At 43.8% G+C, this 22,580-nt stretch overlaps 1 protein-coding gene across 3 annotated transcripts in view; it reads left to right on the top strand.

Moving 5' to 3' along the window:
- Window positions 1–22,145, top strand: part of lcorl (ligand dependent nuclear receptor corepressor-like) — a 43,834-nt gene extending 21,689 nt beyond the window's left edge. For all 3 annotated transcript variants that reach the window (XM_060917132.1, XM_060917134.1, XM_060917135.1), the window contains 2 exons: window positions 14,122–18,734; window positions 21,402–22,145. In XM_060917132.1, coding sequence (XP_060773115.1) covers window positions 14,122–18,734; window positions 21,402–21,415 — 4,627 coding nt within the window. In that variant the 3' untranslated portion in view covers window positions 21,416–22,145. The remainder of the gene's footprint in view (window positions 1–14,121; window positions 18,735–21,401) is intronic.
- The last annotated feature ends 435 nt before the right edge of the window (window positions 22,146–22,580 follow it).

The following is a 22,580-nucleotide window of genomic DNA, read 5'->3' as shown; positions in this document are numbered from 1 at the left end:
ACCCCTCGTTTAAACAACTAACACCACGGGAAACCCATCGTTTAAACACCTAACACCGCGGTAAACACCCCGTTTAAACAATTAACACCACGGGAAACCCATCGTTTAAACAACTAACATTGTGGTAAACACCCCGTTTAAACAAGTAACACCACGGGAAACCCATCGTTTAAACAACTAACACTGTGGTAAACACCCCATTTAAACAAGTAACACTGCGGTAAACTCATCGTTTAAACAACTAAAATTGCGTTAAACCCATCGTTTAAACAACTAACACCCTGGTAAACTCATCGTTTAAACAGCTAGCACTGCAGTAAACACCCCGTTTAAACAACTAACACCGCGGTAAACACCCCGTTTAAACAACTAACACCGCGGTAAACACCCCGTTTAAACAACTAACACCGCGGTAAACTCATCGTTTAAACAACTAACATTGCGTTAAACCCATCGTTTAAACAACTAACACCGCGGTAAACTCATCGTTTAAACAGCTAGCACTGCGGTAAACACCCCGTTTAAACAACTAACACCGCGGTAAACACCCCTTTAAACAACTTAACACTGCGGTAAACCGCTCGTTTAAACAACTAACATTTGGATAAACCCATTGTTTAAACAACTAACACTGGTAGACATTTAAACAACTAACACCGCGGTAAACACCCTGTTTAAATAACTAACACCGCGGTAAACACCCCGTTTAAACAATGAATACTGCGGTAAACCCCTCGTTTAAACAACTTACACCGCGGTAAACACCCCGTTTAAACAACTAACACTGCGGTAAACACCCTGTTTAAACAATTAACACTGCAGTAAACACCTCATATAAACTAACAATGCAGTTAACACCTCGATTAAACAACTAACGCTGCAGTAAACACTTCATTGGGCCCCTTAACACCTAGGATAAAAATCAGTTAACCCTGTATCAATTGTTACAGAGATAATTACATGCCATAACTCGTCACATAGATGATTAACACTGCAGCAAACACCTCACTCAGACAGTTAACACTGTAGTCAGTTCTGATAGAATGCTAAAATGCTGCAGATCCACAGATAGCTAATTAGAGAGGTCCATTATAATGCAGTAACCCCCTCACTGGGAGAATAAACACCGCAGTAAACCTCACTGAGATAATTAACACTCCAGTTAAACCTCATGTAATTAACGCTGCTGAATTTAATGTTCATGTTGATGTGATTGTAATTTTTCTGCTGTAACCAAATGAACCGTTCAGGGCGACCTCACTCCGCACAACGCTGCTGTACTGACGTCTGTAACACACCACTGCGTGTGTGTGTGTGTGTGTGTGTGTGTGTGTTTTTTATTCAGGGCTAATCTGCAGCGCTGCTCTCGTCTCTGATTTGATGTGTCCTTTTTAATAGTTATTTTATTCTCAAAGATAGCATTCATGTATTTAACACTGTAACATACATCCTGTACACACACACACACACACACACACACTTTACATGCTCAGCCATGATCACTGCATGAACCTTTTTACTATTTCTATTAAAAGTTTTAATTGAAGTTGTGAAACACTCGAAGGATGAGATTCGGTTGCACTTTATACAAGCTACATACACAAAGACCCACGTGCACACCCACACACACACACACACACACACCCACACACACACCTGTATGTTTAATGCTAAACGGTTTAAAGTGCAGCCGCAAAAATGAAATGTGAATTTTGTGATTCAGGAATGCGCTGTTAATGACGTGTTCGTGTTTGTGTTTGTGAGAATCGTGTGTTTATGTTATTTATAAAGAAAGCCGCTCGGTTTCTGCCATGTAAGCTGAATGTTATGACATCAGTGCCTGTTATTAACACTTCATCTCATACGAACAGCTTTATAAGTGTGTATTAACACTACATATGGGTGTTAATGTTGTCGGGACAGGCACTGCGTTCATTTAAGAGCAGATATTTATTTGTGATTTTATCTGTAAATTGATTTCTCTCTCCATCGCTTAATTTTTAATTATCATGTTTAAATCAGCAGGTGTGTGCCGATAATCGGTTATATGATACTGAGAGATATATAGATATATATCGTGATATCATTATCACGGGTTTGACTTAGTGATTGGCTGCCTAAAAAGGGACTCCCCCCTTCTCAATCCCATAATTCCTTTGGTAAAGCCAAAATCACTTCAGTACTGAGCGTCACTATGATATACAAAAGTGATATCATAAATCGTAAAAACATCAGGCTTTTAATAATTGCCATCTTTAACTAAATGAAGTATCGGTAATGTCCTTACATCTGGTTTGGAATAATCAAGAGATGTTCTTTCAGTCTGTGTTTTAAAATCCTCTTCATTTCCTGTTCCGATCATCTTTTATATTTTGACTCGGCTTTTTAGCGTGTTAACGATTTTTAATTTTTCTGTTTTTGGACCACATTAATGTAAACGTTGTTTCAGAAACGACGAATTCAGGTAAAGAAACCAAATTTGATTCTTGAGTTTGGTTAATGTAGCCATAAAAAGTAAAATCCTCAGGGTGAGAGAGTACAGAGACCAGAGTTAATAATAAGCCTGCCCACTTCATTTCTGTGTATAATAATTTAATTTTATTTATTTTAATTTCAGTGTTGTGTATTAATTTTATCTTAGTGCAATGTAAACACTTTGATTTTAGGATTATGTATTAATTTCATTTCAAAGTTTGTAAGTTAATAATTATTTTGTTTTTATGGTGTGTTTTTTGTTTGGTTGGTTTTTTGTTTTGTTTTGTTTTGTTTTTACACTCAGGGCTTGAAATTAACCAACCGTTAACCATTATAATGCAAAAAAAAAAAGAAAGAAAGAAAAAAATTATCATGGCCACAGCACAAATTCTGTCTAGTTTTCATGATGACTGAAATGAAGTGTTATTATTACTCTTTACTGTATGTCATTGTATTTATTCTCTCTCTGCAGTGAAACCATTTTTGAGAATTTTTATATAATGAATCAGAATATTTCCGGAATATTCCAGCGTTTTTCAGAATCCACTATACAAGAATTTTGACACGTTTCTCAGTGTTGCGTAAACAAAACAAAGGCGGTTGGTCATACGTCGTTTTCACACTTGCTTTTCCGTGTTTTCTTTCGGACTTCTGGTCGTTTGAGCCCCAAGTTCGTTACAATTGGTGAAGTGTTAAAAATGCTGTTTTTAAGTCTGGAAACAGTCTGGAAATGTCAGGGTTCCCACATGTCATGGAATTTCTGGAATATCATTGAACTTTCACAGGTCTATTCCAGACATGGGAAGTCAGGGGATTTGATCCTTTTTTTTCCCCCCTCCTTTTTTTCTCGGGGGTGGGGGTGTCGTCATGGAATATCAGGGAATTTTGTGTGTAGCATGTTTAAATTTTACTTGCCTTTTTGTTTTTTCATACAAAATTTTCCATGCAGTATTTTTCTTTATCAAGTTATTTCACTGTTAAAGCAGTGAAAATCTTTGAACTAGTAAATAAAGCTCACAAATTAAGTCATACCATCATAGAAACTAAACCGTGAGGCTGCACCAAAAGGTGTCAACACTACATGGCGCAAGTGCAGCGTCCTTTGGCGAGAGGTCCTGTTCATCAATGACACAGCGAAGCTGAGATGGCCGCAGGAACAACTTGTTGCTTGATGCTGGAACTGATGCCGAGTTGACTTGTCAGTACTGCCGTGCAGTGCATGATGGTCGTTGGCTCAAGTAGAGCTCATCCACCCTTTAACAGGTTTTCTTTTTCGTCCTGCTGGGTGTCATGCCACCCTCCTCACTGACATGGAGCCAGTGGGGGAGCCGGTTTAGACGCCAACCACCCATCCATCCATGCAGCAGATGGTACTATGTTACCAGTAGCAGGCTCCATGCCTGACCTGACATTTAATTACTCGCAAGTTAGTGGGTTTAGAATTCTGTGGCTTGTGGGAAGCCATGGACTAAAGTTTAGAGAAGCATCTTTGCGACCAAAAGGTTGCTGGTTTTATTCCCTGGACCAGCAGGAATGGCTGAAGTGCCCTTGAGCAAGGCACCAAACCCCCAACTGCTTCCCAGGCTGCTCTGGGTATGGTGTACGTCGCTCTGGATAAGAGCATCTGCTAAATGTCATTAATGGTTCATTAAAGGTTCTGGAAATTGGGATTGTGGGTCAGGGAACATTTGACTTCGAGGTGGAACCCTGAAATCTAGCCTTCTTGAAAACTTTGATTTGTGGTCCTCATCAGGTGTGGAAGCTCAAGCCGCACACCAAGTAACGTGATTGGTTCAACTTGTCACATCACTTCCTGCTTCTACTTTTGTGATGTTGAGGAAAGACGTGTTTATGGTTGTTAAATATATAACACCATGGTTTCGTAGCACCGGAAGCACAAAAAGTCACAGTTTGGAAAGAAATCTTCCTGCGATTATGAGAGGAGTGAATTTTGATTCAACAGCTTTTCAGGGGAAACGTGTCAAAATTCGTGTCAGCAGTAATCACACGTGGACTACAGACACCCATAGAAATTAATTTGGAAAATACTGGAATTTTGCTCTTTTTAAACACCATCGTATCCGTCTCACGCCGCTGCACAACCCATTCAACCACGTTTGATGTTTTCTGTTACACAGAGCACTAAAGACACTCAGAACGCACTGGAACCATCGTTTCTCATGAGCAGTCATCGTAACAGCGAGTTCTGTGTTTGTTTGTATACTTGCCACTGAGAGTTACTCTTACCGTCACGTTAATTTCGAGCCCTGCGATAACAGTTGCGAAGCGATTTTAATTTTTAGTATGATCCGTCATGGCGTTTGCATAAAAAAAAACCCAACAAAACAACAACAAAAAAAAGAATAAAAGTAGTGATGACTCGGTTTTAGCACTCGGAAACAAAACTGCATTCGGATGATGAAACGATGATGACGTGATGTTGAAATCAGGATGTGCGTGGACATGGCGTGCGACGGCGTAGTGTTCGGGTGTAATCTTTTTTTTTTTCTCCTGCACTTCGATTCGATTCAGATTTTCCTCTTTAAATGGTATGTGTATTATTTCTCTGTTCATCAGGAGAAGACTGTACTGTGTTGAGCTTTAGTGTTTGAATTTGTGTTGAAGCACTTCATTGTTTTTAAATGTGAACCGTGTTGCATGCTTTTATTCTAGCTCTTTATAAAGTTATATTTCTCTAATTGTGATGATTAATTAGTAATTGCATTATTTATTATTAATCAGAGAAGGGCTTTTCGCTCAGCGAGTCCACTGAACACTCACGAATCTTTAACGTTTTAATTCATAAAGCTGATAAATAATTCTTACTGATGTTAATGTGTAATGCTCGCTTTGATTTTAAATCGTTTTAAAAAAAAGTCTTTTCAAAAATGCTATGACAATAAAGTGCATTAAAATCTTTGTGCATCTTTATGTGCTGGTTAATTAACGTGTCTGAAATGGAATTCGTGTCCTCGCAAATGAGAAGTTTGCTGTGCGTGTGTGTGTGTGTGTGTGCGCGTGCAGACAAATCATGCCAGATTAACTCTGAAAGTGACAACGTAACAAATCAAGGGTTCCCCAGTTTTATTATTCATTTTCCTGCCCGTATTTTGGCACGTCTTCGTTTCCTTTGTTTTGCTGTGGTTGCTACGGTGATGTGAAAGACCACTTCTGAAAACTGTTAATGGGAAAATGTGCACATTTGATCAAATTTATGACAAAGCGTGTTTCTAAAACAGTCCACAGGATTACAAATAATGATGAAAAATATTTAATATAAAAGATCCAAGAATTCTGAATAGACACCCTTACACAAGTCCTGTTGGTTTCCATCCTTGCTTTAACCTTATTATGATTATTACATTTTATTGAAATAATTTTCAACAGGACATGAGAGACGTATTGGAACATGTATGACCGTCAAGTTTTCAGCTCCATACCGTCACCACCATCAGTTTTACCATTTGAATTTTACATACATACTTATATTTAAACGTTATTCCATGAAATTGAGTCGTACATGAGCTGATTGCCGACCAGGTGCGTAGCACCAAGTTGGCTATAAGCCGTGTTGACGAGATTGAGTGGAATAACTGTTTTATTCTATCCACATTCACTGGATGTTTAGAAACAGAGCATTTTTATTTTTTTGCAAACTCGATAAATAAAAACTTTATACAAAACATCCGAGGCGGCACGGTGGTGTAGTGGTTAGCGCTGTCGCCTCACAGCAAGAAGGTCCTGGGTTTGAGCCCCGTGGCCGGCGAGGGCCTTTCTGTGCGGAGTTCGCATGTTCTCCCCGTGTCCGCGTGGGTTTCCTCCGGGTGCTCCGGTTTCCCCCACAGTCCAAAGACATGCAGGTTAGGTTAACTGGTGACTCTAAATTGAGCGTAGGTGTGAATGTGAGTGTGAATGGTTGTCTGTGTCTATGTGTCAGCCCTGTGATGACCTGGCGACTTGTCCAGGGTGTACCCCGCCTTTCGCCCGTAGTCAGCTGGGATAGGCTCCAGCTCGCCTGCGACCCTGTAGAACAGGATAAAGCGGCTAGAGATAATGAGATGAGATGAGATAAAACATCCGACAAAATCATTTCCGCTTAGACAGTAAACAAACTGGTAAAATGACAGTAGCAATTTGTTAAAAATTAATAATAATAATTCTTGAAAACTAAAAGATACAGTCTTACCATCAAATACTTGTATTCCATATTTTGTTGCTTTTTGTTTGTTTGTTTTCTTCTTCTTTAGGGTTTTTTGGCGGTTGGCAAACCAACTTAAAGGTGCATTACTGCCACCGACTGGGCTGGAGCGTGGAACAGACATTACTGGGGGGGAACTGTATTCTTTTAGCTGTTTTTGTTTCAATGTTTGGGGTTTTGTTTTTGAGTAGCGTTTTTATTTCTTCCTCAGTTGGTTCAGCAACACACTCCGCCATTTTGTTTTTCTCTACTCACAGTATATGAGCTGATAGCCGAGTAGTAGGGTAGCCAATCAGAGCGCGTGATTGCTCATATCCAGTGAATGTGGATAGAATAATATAAAATGAACTATTACTCGGCTTAGAGAGGATGCAAGAAACGTAAGAAATGACAGAAAAACACTTGTTAGCCAACATGCAATTTTAACATTTTCTATTTCTCGAAGCAGTTTTTTTCATTTAAATGTATTACTTGCATTTAAAACAAAGAACAGCGCAGTGGTGCACCGTCGCCTCACAACAAGAAGGTTCTGGGTTCAAACCTTACAGCCGATGGGGGCTTTTCTGTGTGGAGTTTGCATGTTCTCCCCGTCTCCGCGTGGGTTTCCTCCGGCTGCTCCGCATTTCAAAGACATGTAGATTCGGTCAAATACCCAGTCACTGGGGTTGTACAAGCCAGTGCGTACTTAGTGCCGGTCCCAAGCCCGGATAGATTGGGAAGGGTTGCGTCAGGAAGGGCATCCGGTGTAAAACCTATGCCAAATCAAATATGCGAAACAGATCTACTGTGGTGACCCCACAGAAGGGCAGCAGGAAGATGATGACGACGTGCATTTAAAACATCATCATAATGACCTAAATGTAAGATTCTCCTTCCTTACTAGCAAAAGCTCCATGGAACACACACCGAGTGACTAAATGCACACTTACAGAATTTAGAACAGTCAAACAAAATTATACTGCTACAGGATGACACTTTCAAATTAAATTATCTCTGAAAAAATAAATCTGAAATTAAAGTCATCCAGTGTAATGTCACTACAGGGTAAACTGCACATCATGCACAGCCGGATCACTCGGCCAAAACAGGTAACCGTACAGGTCGAAAGCTATTTGTCAGTTTTTTCTACAAAGGTAAACCAGATGAATCAAAGACTACATGAGCGGATAAATCAGAAATCCTTTAGTCGCACTCTGGGCACTGCTTGCTCAGTCTGAGCTCAGAACTGATTCTCATGGTGGTCTTCACTAATTTGATGTAATAAAGTATGCTGAATAAAACTCGCTAGTTAAGTGCATGAATACAAACAAAACTTTATAAATTATTGTATTATTGTAACTGTATGAATGTGTTGTGTTTACAGTAATTGGTCTCCATTTTGGAACTTTGGTAAAAAGCAAAACTGCTAAATGAAATGTTTTTAAGATCATCTGTTGATTTAACACTTGGGTTTCCTCTGCAACCTTTTTACAGTATGTATTATGAACAAATAAAGGAGTGTTGTACAAAATACAGTGCTTTTTTCATATTTGTTCTGTTACTAGTGTTATTTGAATCATTTTCAGTGGAAGTGTGAGAAGTTATTTTTTTCAACATAAGAATATTATTGATATCTGCGAGGCATGAACAAAAAGTTCCGACACTGTTCCTATTGTGAATGAACAGAGCATAGCAAGGTTCTGCATGTGCAGCAGGAGCAAACAGGAACTTTTGTGAGTCAGTATGCCATGTGACACTGCACTGTTTTTGAGACAAAGTGCATGTACGCCATTTACTGTACGATTTTACACAAACATCAAATCCTGTGTCAAACTCTTAAAATCGGCAACACAGACCCCTGAAATGCTTCAGCAATCCTACAGCAGTGAAGTGATGAGCCATGCAAGGTGTTTTGAGCAGCATTCGCGCTTTAAGAGGGGCAGAAGTTGGAGCGAAATCCTAGAGGTGGACAGTAACGAAGTACATTTACTTGAGTACGGTACTTAAGTACACTTTTTGAGTATCTGTACTTCACTTGAGTATTATTTTTTTTTTGGAAACTTATGACTTTAACTTCAGTACATTTGAAAGGCAAATATCGTACTTTTTACTCCACTGCATTTCTATCAAGGTCCTCCTCCTGTAACTCGTTACTATAAAGCAGCTTTGAAAGTGAGTGTTTTTCTTTTCTTTTCTAAAACGTGATTGTTTTTTTCACAGGTGACCCTGAGACAGCCGATCAGTAATCACTAGAGTCACGTCACGTCCATGGACTGTATAAAATCAAGATCAATGATTTCTCAGCAGCATTATTTGAACACTATCAGTTGATGGCAGAATGGAAGGAGGCGGGTCTTCTGGGGAATGTACGCACCCATGGCTTTACCTAGAACCCATGTTTCAGTTTTCTGAAAGGATTAAAGATTCGTTTAGTTTTAAATATTTGCCGAAAACGAACCACATCACGGCCTACAAAAACTCGCCATCCAACCTACAAAAGCATATTGAGGGATATCAACCTTTTATTCCAAGAGAAAGCTTGCAACGAAGTTGTCTGTGCTTTTAGAGCTAGCGATAACATTGCAATAGCTGTACAGTCTGGTTAGTCAAATGACTTTCTATGGATTTGCCCGCCAAGCTGCCATAGCCTTGTCCACGGCTAACGTTAACACATAGCTAGTTAACTTGGACACTGTTAGTTAGCATGTAAAAATGGAGTTACGCTAAGCTACTCAATATGATTTTGAGTTTGAAAAGAGTTTGCGGGCAGAACGGTGGTGTAGTGGTTAGCACTGTCGCCTCACAGCAAGAAGGTTCCGAGTTCGAGCCCAGCGGCTGACGAGGGTCTTTCTGTGTGGAGTTTGCATGTTCTCCCCGTGGGTTTCCTCCGGGTGTGCCGGTTTCCCCCACAGTCCAAAGACATGCAGGTTAGGTTAATTGGTGGCTCTAAATTGACCGTAGGTGTGAATGTGAGTGTGAATGGTTGTCTGTGTCTATGTGTCAGCCCTGTGATGATCTGGTGACTTGTCCAGGGTGTACCCCGCCTCTCGCCCATAGTCAGCTGGGATAGGCTCTAGCTTGCCTGCGACCCTGTAGGACAGGATAAGTGGCTACAGATAATGGATGGATGAATGGAAAAGAGTTTGCTAGCATGTCAGGTGATGTTTCACTGACTAGCTAGCTTAACGTTAAACCACCATGATGGCACAGCATGTGCTCATTTTGAGAATTCACATTTCTGTCCTTGGTAATAGCTTTAGGTTTTGTAAGCGTTGTGGCAATAATACAATGATATGTTGACAGAAAATGTACTTTTAAGACTGAAGTATTTTTAAAAGCAAGTACTTCAGTACTTTAACTTAACTAAAAATTTGACTGTACAACTTTCACTTGTATTGGAGTAACATTTGACCAGTGGGATCTGTACACTGACTTAAGTAATGAAGTTGGGTACTTTGTCCACCTCTGCGAAATCCAAAGATCCTGATGCACAACACGCTCAATTTCTTGTACAATTGAAGGTTGTGCTTGTGAAGCATTTCAAGGGTCTCCATTTCCGAATTTGACACAGAATTTTGCTCTCTGCTCAACTTTGAAGTCCATAGTACAAATCGCAAAAGCTCACTTGCACCTCATCACAAACGTGTGTAACACAGATCCTGACGTGACACGGCATACCAACTCACGAAAGTTACTGCTCGCTCCTGTTGCATACGCACGACCTTCCTACACTTCCTACACATTCACTACAGGAACAGTCTCAGAACTTTTTGATCGCACCGTGTACACTTTAATAACACCTCTACTTCTGTTCAATCACGCAATTATTTAAATCAGCCATGATCAGATAATTGCATGTACAGTGTGGGAAATAAGGCCGGACCGGCGGGCATTTACCAGTAATTTTTGCATTTGTCCGTCTGCATTTCCAAAGCATCAAACCAGATAGCCCATGAAAAATTGTAAAGATATGGGTCTAATCTACTTCTAATTTTCTTCCAAACGTTACACTGGGCGAATACACGTCGTAAAATGGCCTGTGACACATGAGCCTCTGTGGGCCTGAATTTAAAAATTCATAACTTGCCCACCGATGGCCCTAGTCCTGCCAAAATTTACAGGCACATCCCTCTCCCCGAGACCTTTTGAACGAGCCCAGGCACAGCCCGATCCGATATCAGGAGTGAGCACGGCTCGCAGAAAACTTTAGTATGAGCCCTGGCTCCAGCCACTCGCACATACGGGGATTTAAAAATTCATAACTCTGCCACCAAAGGTCCTAGCCCCGCCAAAATTTACAGGCACCTCCCTTTCCCCGAGTGACACACTAAACAAGACAATAATAATACACTCAGTATTCACTGTTGTTTTTATTGCACTACGCAGTTGAACTCGTGTTTTAGGGTTGACAGTATCCGATTGATCCAATCCATTAAGAGTTCAGTTTACACGAAACTTTGCAGTACAGTATTATGCTAAGTGCCAAACTGCCAGTGGTTATGTTATTATGTGCAATTTTTCATTCATAATAAGAATGACATAGTTATATGCTTTTGAGGATGTAGATTTACAGTTTTTATTTTCTTCTATTTTCTAAGTTCTAGTCCAGCAGATTTTAGCCTGAATGCCAAATGATATTACCGTGTCTAGTAGGGTGCATCAGTTGCCCTCACTTTCATAAAATCTGATGCATTTTTGTTTGGGTGTTCCTTTTCACCAATAAAGACATCCTGTAAAATTTTTTGACCATATTCAAAAGTCTAATGGTGGCACCATGAGGTTCATTTTTTGCCAAAAAACGCTTATTTTATGTTTTCGCGTAAGGTTTGAATCACAATGTTGGACTCCATTTATTGATTTCTTGTGACCCAATGATCATATTAAGAACATTTGCATTTAATAGGGGCTAGCATAGGCGGCAAGCTTAAAACCAGGGTTATAACATTGATAGATAATGCTAGTGACACCCTAAAATAAACCTCCAAATATTTTTAGACATTCTAGACATACTGTCTACAGTATCTAAGATATTTGGTATACTCTATAAGGTGCCATAATGTTTCATGAAAAGTGATCGAAATTTTGTCATAAAAGTCATAAAATAGCAGCTTTTTCCATAACTTTGAGCTCCTGGTGCCACCATTAAACTTCTGAATTTTGTCAGAATATTTCACCCAGTGTGTTTTCTTACCAAAAGGAACATAAAAACAAAAATGCATCATGATCGGAGGAACTTTTCATTTTTAGGGGGCAACTGATGCACCCTAGTGTCTAGTTTTGAGTCATTTTAAAAGCCATTTTGTTGCAGAGTTACTTGGAATCTCGTCCTCAAAATTTTAACTCTACTATGTAAGAGTAGTTGTATTGTCAATTACTAAATTTGTTATAGACCCCTTTCACATGACGTCACCGCGCCGCGACATTTTGTTAGGCGCCATATTGGAAGACCAAATACATGCACTCACAATATAAAACAAAGTACGAGCGAGAGTAAAGTGACACGATGGATGATAATTCGGGTTATGTGAGTACATTACCAGCTGCAGAAAGGGCACAGTATGTGGAGAAACTGGCTGTGATTGATGGGTTTGACCCATATGATAAGACTCAGAAAAAATTATGCGAATCCAAGCACACAGTTTAACGCAAAAGTTCGTTTATATCCCGACCTTGTCAGCTGTCAGATTTATGTTAATGGACCCGGTAAGCTGGTAAATAATATTTATTTTTTTCTTTACCAAATTCTAACAGAAAACGAGAGCGCCCGAAAGGGAAAGCCGAGCCGCGCCGCCTCACGGCTGTAATGCAAATTGTTTTCCTCCTCGGTATACAAGTGCGCTTCCATGGCAGGGAAAAAGAAACTACATTTTACCGCCTGTGTAGTCCCCTATTTAAACAAATAGGAGTCATTCAGGATTCAGCCATGTTTTTGCTTCTTGTTTTTACTCGACCAAAGTTATACAGTATTATGAGCTTTAAATTGCATAAATAAAACTATTTGGTGAAACTTTGAAGAAGAGATTGTACTGGTTTAAAGTTTTTACCGAACGTTTTCATGTCGACTCCAATTAATACACTAGTAGAATCGATGACTAGTTTAGTAGGCCAAAACTTTTTTCAATTTTTGACTGTACCAGCCTGAAAAAACTTGCAACAGTCAAATGGAAAAAAAGCAAGCTGGTCATGTTGTACTGGACTAATCTATGACTGATGAGTATAGTAAGTGATACTTGCGTTTGCTTACCTCAAAGTGTCCGCAGATCATGCACAGACATCCATTATATCCACAGTTTTTTGCCAAGTCTCACACAGGTTTCTTTCAAGTCTACTGTTGGGCCAATAAATCATAAATAAAACAGCTCAGATTTGTTTGTTTAAGTCCTTTGCCACTCCACTTTATTCTCGTGGGTTCACATACTGCTGCCGTTATTTCCCCCTAATCACGAGTTTGTTGGTCTTCCAAAATGGCGCAGGGTCTGTTTACTTCCGGTTTCGGGTGACGTCAGTGAAAGGGGTCTATAGACTTACTATAAACAGAGTATAAAAAAGTCATTGTTGACACAATGTTTCATGAGTGTTATTATAGTATGAGTACCAGTAAGTTGGAACCAACTGGAAAATTCTTGCCCCCCCATACTTTTTTCTAGACACAGAACTGACCTGTGTGCGCTACTGTTTTCTTGGGTAGAACTTTAAACATGTTTTTCTTGACTCTTCGGACATTTTCTTGTAAATTATATCCAATTTGTAGTTCAAGTAGCAACTAATGTCTTGTGTAATTTGGCCTTTGAAGATCACAAAAAATGTGCCTGGAAACAGCTGAGAAGCCATCTCCAGGCATCTAAAGCCCTTCAGCTGTTGGGGCCCTAAGGTGGGCCCCAAACCCCCAGCTGCATTGCTCCGGGCCTTTTGCCCATCATTCGGACAGGCTGAAACTTGGACAGACAGACAACATTTCAGACTTGCCTGTCCTGTGATAGTCTGCGTAAAATTCCTTATTTCCCACACTGTATGTATGTGTGGGGGTTCTGTGTATATGGTTGACAGTATAGAAGAGTTTAAATAAATCTGACCAATTCAAAATCTGTCACTACAGTCTCTTTTCTAACACAACTACTTGAAATTAATTATTGGCTATGTCACTGGTGATTATTAATAAACAGTTCAAAAATGACAAACCACAGCCTGTCTCCCCCCACCTCATGTTTACATGGTTAAAGTTTACCTAAATGCTTTTAACGTGCATAAAGTGTGACCATGGCTGGCTTATTACAGTTCAAGTAGCCTCAGTGGTGCAAAATAATAGAAAATAAAAATAAGTACAAGAAATATAGTGTGCGATTTGAGGCAAAGCGAGCATCACGTTTTGGAAAGTATGTTGGATGTTGTGTATTGAACATGGAGAAAATAGAAAGTCTTGCAGCTCAGTCTGAGTGATGAGTAACGATTTGTCCCTCATTTACCTATAGCTGTTTGGAGACAAAGGAGGAAGAGTGCAGGACAAAGGAGAGAGAGGAAGGACAGGAGCAGAGACGTACGGCGCTGGAGGAAGTGATGACATCACTTTGTGCTCACCACAGAGTCCTGCTGTTGCACATCCTGCAGGAAATGACGACATTCCTGCCAAAGGACGAGTGTGGGGCGGTGGTGACTCAGAGGGACGTGCATGGGACAGCAGTGACTCCGAGGAGCGAGCGTGGTGGTGGTTACTGCTGTCGCACTGATCGATCACTGTGTGTGTTGAGTAGCTGTGTAGCGGCTAGGTGTGTATGCCCGTGTAGACTTGGTGTGTGTGCGCTGCATTCCACGTGTCTGTGCATGAACAGGTGCAGCAGCTTGTCCTGTCAGAACGTCACGTTCGGGTGTGCCAGCTGCTGCACTTGCTCCCGGTTACTGGTGTGCCAGCACAAACACGGTAGTAACAACGCACACATTGCACACACAGGTAGTGTTACACACTCACGCTGCCACAGTCCATCCCCTCCCCCTCTGTCTCCTCCTCCGCTGTCCCCGAAACCACAGGACGCCGAAAGCAGCCATGATCCAGACATGCCCACGCTGAACACACACACCCTGAATACACAGCCTCCACCTCTCCTTCCTCACAACACACACACTAATCAAACACTGATACCTGAAACACATGCCAAGCCAGAACACTTTATAGACTTAATGGACAAGTTCACTGACACACTGATGGAGGTGTCAGAGCGAGAGTGGAGTGTGCACACGCACACGGGTGATGGTGTGAAAGCGTGTGACGATACACACCTAACCGAAATCATCACTACTGTCTTACACAGCAGCAGTGAGAAAGACTACAACCTGAAGGAGCTCTTTGAGCAACACCTCGCCTCTGAGAAACGATCCCCTCAGACGCGCTCACAGAGGCGACAGGAAGTTATGCAGGCCATCAGCAGGGCACATGACCAACCTGCAACACGCAGGCAGAGCCTACAGATCAAACGTGACCTTGCACGACTCGAACCTGACATTTCTAGGAAGAAGAAGAGGAAGACACACCTGATTACCCATGGCACACACACTCAGAGCCCAGACACGCCCATCTCACAGGCTCAGAGCCCAGACACGCCCATCTCACAGGCTCAGAGCCCAGACACGCCCATCTCACAGGCTCAGAGCCCAGACACGCCCATCTCACAGGCTCAGAGCCCAGACACGCCCATCTCACAGGCTCAGGGCCCAGACACGCCCATCTCACAGGCTCAGGGCCCAGACACGCCCATCTCACAGGCTCAGGGCCCAGACACGCCCATCTCACAGGCTCAGGGCCCAGACACGCCCATCTCACAGGCTCAGGGCCCAGACACGCCCATCTCACAGGCTCAGGGCCCAGACACGCCCATCTCACAGGCTCAGGGCCCAGACACGCCCATCTCACAGGCTCAGGGCCCAGACACGCCCATCTCACAGGCTCAGGGCCCAGACACGCCCATCTCACAGGCTCAGGGCCCAGACACGCCCATCTCACAGGCTCAGGGCCCAGACACGCCCACCTCACAGGCTCAGGGCCCAGACACGCCCACCTCACAGGCTCAGGGCCCAGACACGCCCACCTCACAGGCTCAGGGCCCAGACACGCCCACCTCACAGTCTCAGGGCCCAGACACGCCCACCTCACAGTCTCAGAGCCCAGACACGCCCACCTCACAGTCTCAGAGCCCGGACACGTCCATCTCACAGGCTCAGAGCCCAGATATGCCCACCTCACAGGCTCAGAGCCCAGACACGCCCACCTCACAGGCTCAGAGCCCAGATATGCCCACCTCACAGGCTCAGAGCCCGGACACGCCCACCTCACAGGCTCAGAGCCCAGATATGCCCAACTCACTCAGTCAGAGCCCAGACATGATCCACACACACACTCAAAGCCCAGACACACCCGTCTTGCAGGCTCAGAGCCCAGACATGCCCATCTCACATGCCCGGAGCCCGGACACAACCAATACACATGCTCGGAGCCCGGACACGACCAATTCACACCCTCAGAGGCAAGACACGTCTAATACACATAGTAACATATCAGAGCCCTGTAGAGAGAAATCAGAGCCCTGTGGCACTGTGCGGTCACGGCGGAATATTGTCCGTCCTCAACACTTGTCTTCCTATGTCACTGAGCCAAGGAAGATGTTTTATGCTGCTTGTCGCTCTGCTAAAACTAACAGCACCCCCACTCGTAGCACAGACATGACTGAACCCCCACCCAGTACTGTGACAGAACGACTCAAAACTCCACCCGGTTCACCTATCAAGAGAAAAATCTTTAAAGACGAGAACAGTGGACAGTCTCAATCTGAACGGCGATTAAAGACACGCCATTCTGAAGACGAAACACAACCCCCAAGTCCTGTAATCATTGACTCTACAGACTTTGACGACGTTAAGTACGTCAGTCCCATAAAACTCATGCTGGTGTCGACTATTAAAGATGAAGATGGTGTTAAGTACACACTGAGAGCTGCACAACCAAACAATGATGAAGAATCATTCGATCCGTGTGTGGAGGCATCGTGGATGCGAAACACAAACAAAGAACAGACTGAGAATAAAACTATACAGTTAATGAACAATGAGTGTGTTGAAAAGCTCTGTACAGAAGAGTCTGCTAATATAGAGGGTCTGAGCGACTGTGTCAAGAGCATTAATGAGACTGAACCAACTATTAAAAGGCGCCCTGGACGGCCTAAAAAGTTAAAAGCTCCAATGGAGAAAGCAGTGAAGCGTCCAATTGGCCGACCACGGAAATCCAAACCTGTGGACACAAATGTGGTTTCCAGTGAGGAAACTGAAAAACAAAGCACAGAAGATGCATCGAGCGGAGAGGATTGCAATAAAAACCTGAAGATCACTATTACATATGGGAGGCGGAAAGCACGGAGGAGGGTGTGTGAGGGTCAAGTTCCTACAGAACAAAGCAAAGGCAGTAGAGGTTTAACACAAAGCAGCAATGCAGAAGAGAATGCACAATCCATACAGGCACAAGTCAGCATGAATAAAGATCAGTTGAGCCTAGTAATACCTGTGGAGGACAGGAAAAATCTCACACATTCAATCATGTGTCCAAAGCAGAGTGATGGAGCAGGGACAAGGAGACCAGGAAGACCAGCGAAGGTCAAAATCTCAGGGATTTCTGTTACCGTTACCACGGTTTCACCACGGCAGCGTAAAATCCACATGAAACGAGACGTGAGAGAACCAGCAATACAGGGACGGGCACTGGCGACTGAACTGGAACCGAACGAAGAGCAGGAGACAATCACTGAGGAAACGCAAGCCTCTGTTAGACACTCAGTCCGAGAAAGAAGACCTTCCATTCATCTGTTGCGGTGTATTGCTGTGTCACGTTCTAACACACCAACACCCAGATCGCGCAAACAGCTGGTGAACAAAGCTAACGAAACACAAACACAGCAGGAGACACAACAACATGAACCTAAAGATGCTAATGACACCAAGGCTGGGCCAAACACTTCTCCACAGGATACCGTCCATTTCTCAGCAGCGTCCGTTGAGTCCCTCTTTGATGCAAATCTGCAGTGGTGGCCAACGTCAGCGTCACCTGAAGCGTTAAAGAAAGAGATGAACAGGCGGCTCAAGGTAATGACAGAGACGTGGGTTTCAGACACGCCAGACGTAGCCACGCTGGTTGAGGATAACAGCTCAGCTCCAAGTTCGTCCGCAGTGAGGATGCTGTTTGAGCAAGACTGCAGCATGGAGACACTTTGCTCCTGGTTCATGCAGACAACCGAGACTCAGTCTCTTGCCATTGTAAAGAAAGCCAACAACCGAAGTCCATGTGAGGTTTTTCAGTATAGCTCGGTCCAGGCTAGCAACAGACCAAATATATGCTCAAGTCCGCAGGCAGAACGGCTCAGGAAATGTGTAAAAAAATTTGCTACAGTTGTCCCTAAAAGTCTGATGAAGCTCCGGAGAGCACAAGCGAAGATCCGTGGGACACACAATTCTTTCACCAAGCAGCATATATTCCACACAACACACAATGACATTGAGAAATCACAGCAGTGTGGTGCATGGCATCTTTATAGAACTGCTCTAGATCGAGCAAGATCACGATTCAAATCCAGGACCAAGAACATTGATTATAAAAGTCTTAATGAGCAGGAGGAAAGTGGAACTCAGCCTGCAAGCGTATCTGAACAAGGTCTGTTGAACACAGTACAGAGCGAGTCTCGCAGGACATCAACGCAGCAAGAACAGATCACTGCTAATGCCTGGAGTGCACACACCCTGAGGGAGTGCAAAGTGTTTTTGAGGAAGTTAAACTCTGCCAACACACGCTCACTGTCTGAGGAGTCGAACGACTGTACAGTGAGGTTCAACGTGTCACCTGCTGGAGGTGGGTCAGTGCAACATCAGGAGCAAGGGGTCAGAAAGAGCATTAAACTGGAGAAGATAAGTAACTCAGGCACCTCCACATGGCAGCAGAGTAAAGTAAACAGGAAGCGCAGACACTCCTGCACAAATGTGTTGCCCCCATCACGGAAACAGCAGCGCAGCAGCAGAGGAGTCATGGCTGCCAAGTGGTCTGACTTTATACTCGGTGAGTGATTTACACCCCACGTGACTTAACCTGATTTTTAACTTTACTATTTAACTTTAATAGTAACATTATACCCTACCACTGCATCACAAACACCACATCTGTACACCTTAACCAGTTCATCACACTGCTGGATCGCACCCCTGAGTCTATACAGTCACTCCACTCCCTCGACACAATTACACCACTGCATCACTCCACTGCCTCTACACCATCATACCACTGGATTACACCACTGCATCACTTTTAACTGCCTCTACATCATATCACTGTATTATACCACTGCATCAGTTTAACTGCCTCTACTCCATCACGCCACTGCATCACTCCACTGCCTCTACACCTTCACACCACTGCATCACTCCACTGCCTTTACATCATCATATCACTGGATTACACCACTGCATCAGCTTAACTGCCTCTACTCCATCACGCCACTGCCTCTACATCATCATACCACTGCATCACTCAACTGCCTCTACACCATCACATCACTGCATCACTCCAGTGCCTCACCACCTTCACACCACTGCATCACTCCAGTGCCTCACCACCTTCACACCACTGCATCACTCCAGTGCTTCTACACCATCACGCCACTGCATCCCTCCAGAGCCTCTACACCATCACGCCACTGCATCACTCCAGTGCCTCTACACCATCACGCCACTGCATCACTCCAGTGCCTCTACACCATCACGCCACTGCATCACTCCAGTGCCTCTACACCATCACGCCACTGCATCACTCCAGTGCCTCTACACCATCACGCCACTGCATCCCTCCAGAGCCTCTACACCATCACGCCACTGCATCACTCCAGTGCCTCTACACCATCACGCCACTGCATCACTCCAGTGCCTCTACACCATCACGCCACTGCATCACTCCAGTGCCTCTACACCATCACGCCACTGCATCACTCCAGTGCCTCTACACCATCACGCCACTGCATCACTCCAGTGCCTCTACACCATCACGCCACTGCATCACTCCAGTGCCTCTACACCATCACGCCACTGCATCACTCCAGTGCCTCTACACCATCACGTCACTGCATCACGCCACTGCATCCCTCCAGAGCCTCTACACCATCACGCCACTGCATCACTCCAGTGCCTCTACACCATCACGCCACTGCATCACTCCAGTGCCTCTACACCATCACGTCACTGCATCACGCCACTGCATCACTCCAGTTCCCTCTACACCATCACGTCACTGCATCACTCCAGTTCCCTCTACACCATCACACCACTGCATCACTCCAGTGCCTCTACACCATCACGCCACTGCATCACTCCAGTGCCTCTACACCATCACGCCACTGCACCACTCCAGTGCCTCACTCCAGTTCCCTCTACACCATCACGCCACTGCATCACTCCAGTGCCTCTACACCATCACGCCACTGCATCACTCCAGTGCCTCACTCCAGTTCCCTCTACACCATCACGCCACTGCTTCACTCCAGTGCCTCTACACCATCACGCCACTGCACCACTCCAGTGCCTCACTCCAGTTCCCTCTACACCATCACGCCACTGCATCACTCCAGTGCCTCTACACCATCACGCCACTGCATCACTCCAGTGCCTCTACACCATCACGCCACTGCATCACTCCAGTGCCTCACTCCAGTTCCCTCTACACCATCACGCCACTGCATCACTCCAGTGCCTCTACACCATCACGCCACTGCACCACTCCAGTGCCTCACTCCAGTTCCCTCTACACCATCACGCCACTGCATCACTCCAGTGCCTCTACACCATCACGCCACTGCACCACTCCAGTGCCTCACTCCAGTTCCCTCTACACCATCACGCCACTGCATCACTCCAGTGCCTCTACACTATCACGCCACTGTACCACTCCAGTGCCTCTACACCATCACGCCACTGCACCACTCCAGTGCCTCTACACCATCACGCCACTGCACCACTCCAGTGCCTCACTCCAGTGCTTCTACACCATCACGCCACTCCAGTGCTTCTACACCATCACGCCACTGCATCACTCAACTGCTTCTACACCATCACGCCACTGCACCACTCCAGTGCTTCTACACCATCACGCCACTCCAGTGCCTCACTCCAGTGCCTCTACACCATCTCGCCACTGCATCACTTCAGTGCCTCACCACCTTCATACCACTGCATCACTCAATTGCCTCTACATCATCATACCACTGCATCACTCCAGTGCTTCTACACCATCACGTCACTGCATCACTCCAGTGCTTCTACACCATCACATCACTGCATCACTCCAGTGCCTCTACACCTTCACACCACTGCCTGTACAGCATCTCACTACTGCATCATGCCACTGCATCACTCTCATGCCCCTACACCTTCACACTACTGGATCACTCCCCTGCATCTACAGCCACATCATTCGATTACACCATTGCATCACTCCTCTGATTAACTATACTGACTCTACATTTGCACACCACTGTAAATCACTCTACTGACTATATGCCATCATTCCACTGACTTGACACAGTCACTCCACTGTATCACTTTGCTGACTGCACATTCACACCACTGGTGGGAAATTAACTACTTCCAAGTTCCATTAATTCCAATGTCTGAGTTGTAAATATGGTGGGGATGTGCGTCCTGCTCCATTACATACATCTGTGACGTCTCTGTCTCACAGGTCCAGCCAGATAGCAGCGTCGTTCCTCACACACTCGGTGCCTTTAAAAACGATGAGTCGGGGAAATAAGAAGTGTTTTGACGTGCACACAAAAGCCCGGCAAGCATCACGTAGCAACAAACTTTATGAAACTTGCACTATTTTACTGCATTATTTCTTGATTTTCTCTTTATGTCTGAGAGACGCTGTGTTGGAATTGTTTTTGAAATGTGATTTGTTTGTTCAGAAGAGTGAGTGCAGTCGATGTGATCTTTAAACGTAGATCACGTAGAAACGTTCCAGCCAACACACTGATCATTCTGTTTATCATTTAACACCTGATACACTGCACTCTCAAAGAAAACTACATTAAATCAATCTGTTGCTCAGAATGAAACAATATTTAATTTTCATATTGCACTTACCTTTATAATTTTATTATATAAAAGACTGTAAGCATTATTCTCTGGTTCCATATCAGTCAGGCTTTATTCTTTGGGAAAAATACACACACTCAAAAATAATAAGGGCCCTGAGACCAACTTGTGCTGCTTTCTGAGTAGAAGAAACTTTATTTCTTCCCAAACATGCTGCTGAACCTAGAGAGTGATATGCAGAGCAAGGATCGTGAAAATCCAGTGTGTGTGAATCCTGTGCAACAGTGTGAAGCTCAAAATGATTCAATTCTGATTCTCAGGGAAATTATTTGGTGCAACATACAGTGGTGATTGAAAGTTTGTGAACCTTTTAGAATTTTCTATATTTCTGCATAAATATGACCTAAAACATCATCAGATGTTCACACAAGTCCTAAAAGCAGATAAAAAGAACCCAGTTAAACAAATGAGACAAAAATATTATACTTGGTTATTTATTTATTGAGGAAAATAATCCAATATTACATATCTGTGAGTGGCAAAAGTATGTGAACCTTTGCTTTCAGTATCTGGTGTGACCCCCTTGTGCAGCAATAACTGCAACTAAACGTTTGCGGTAACTGTTGATCAGTCCTGCACACCGGCTTGGAGGAATTTTAGCCCATTCCTCCGTACAGAACAGCTTCAGCTCTGGGATGTTGGTGGGTTTCCTCACATGAACTGCTCACTTCAGGTCCTTCCACAACATTTCAATTGGATTAAGGTCAGGACTTTGACTTGGCCATTCCAAAATATTAACTTCATTCTTCTTTAACCATTCTTT

This window comes from Neoarius graeffei, chromosome 3, assembly GCF_027579695.1.
Source record: "Neoarius graeffei isolate fNeoGra1 chromosome 3, fNeoGra1.pri, whole genome shotgun sequence".
Classification (NCBI taxonomy): domain Eukaryota; kingdom Metazoa; phylum Chordata; class Actinopteri; order Siluriformes; family Ariidae; genus Neoarius; species Neoarius graeffei.
The sequence above is the reverse complement of the archived record's forward strand: the minus strand, read 5'-3'. Positions and strand labels throughout refer to the sequence as shown.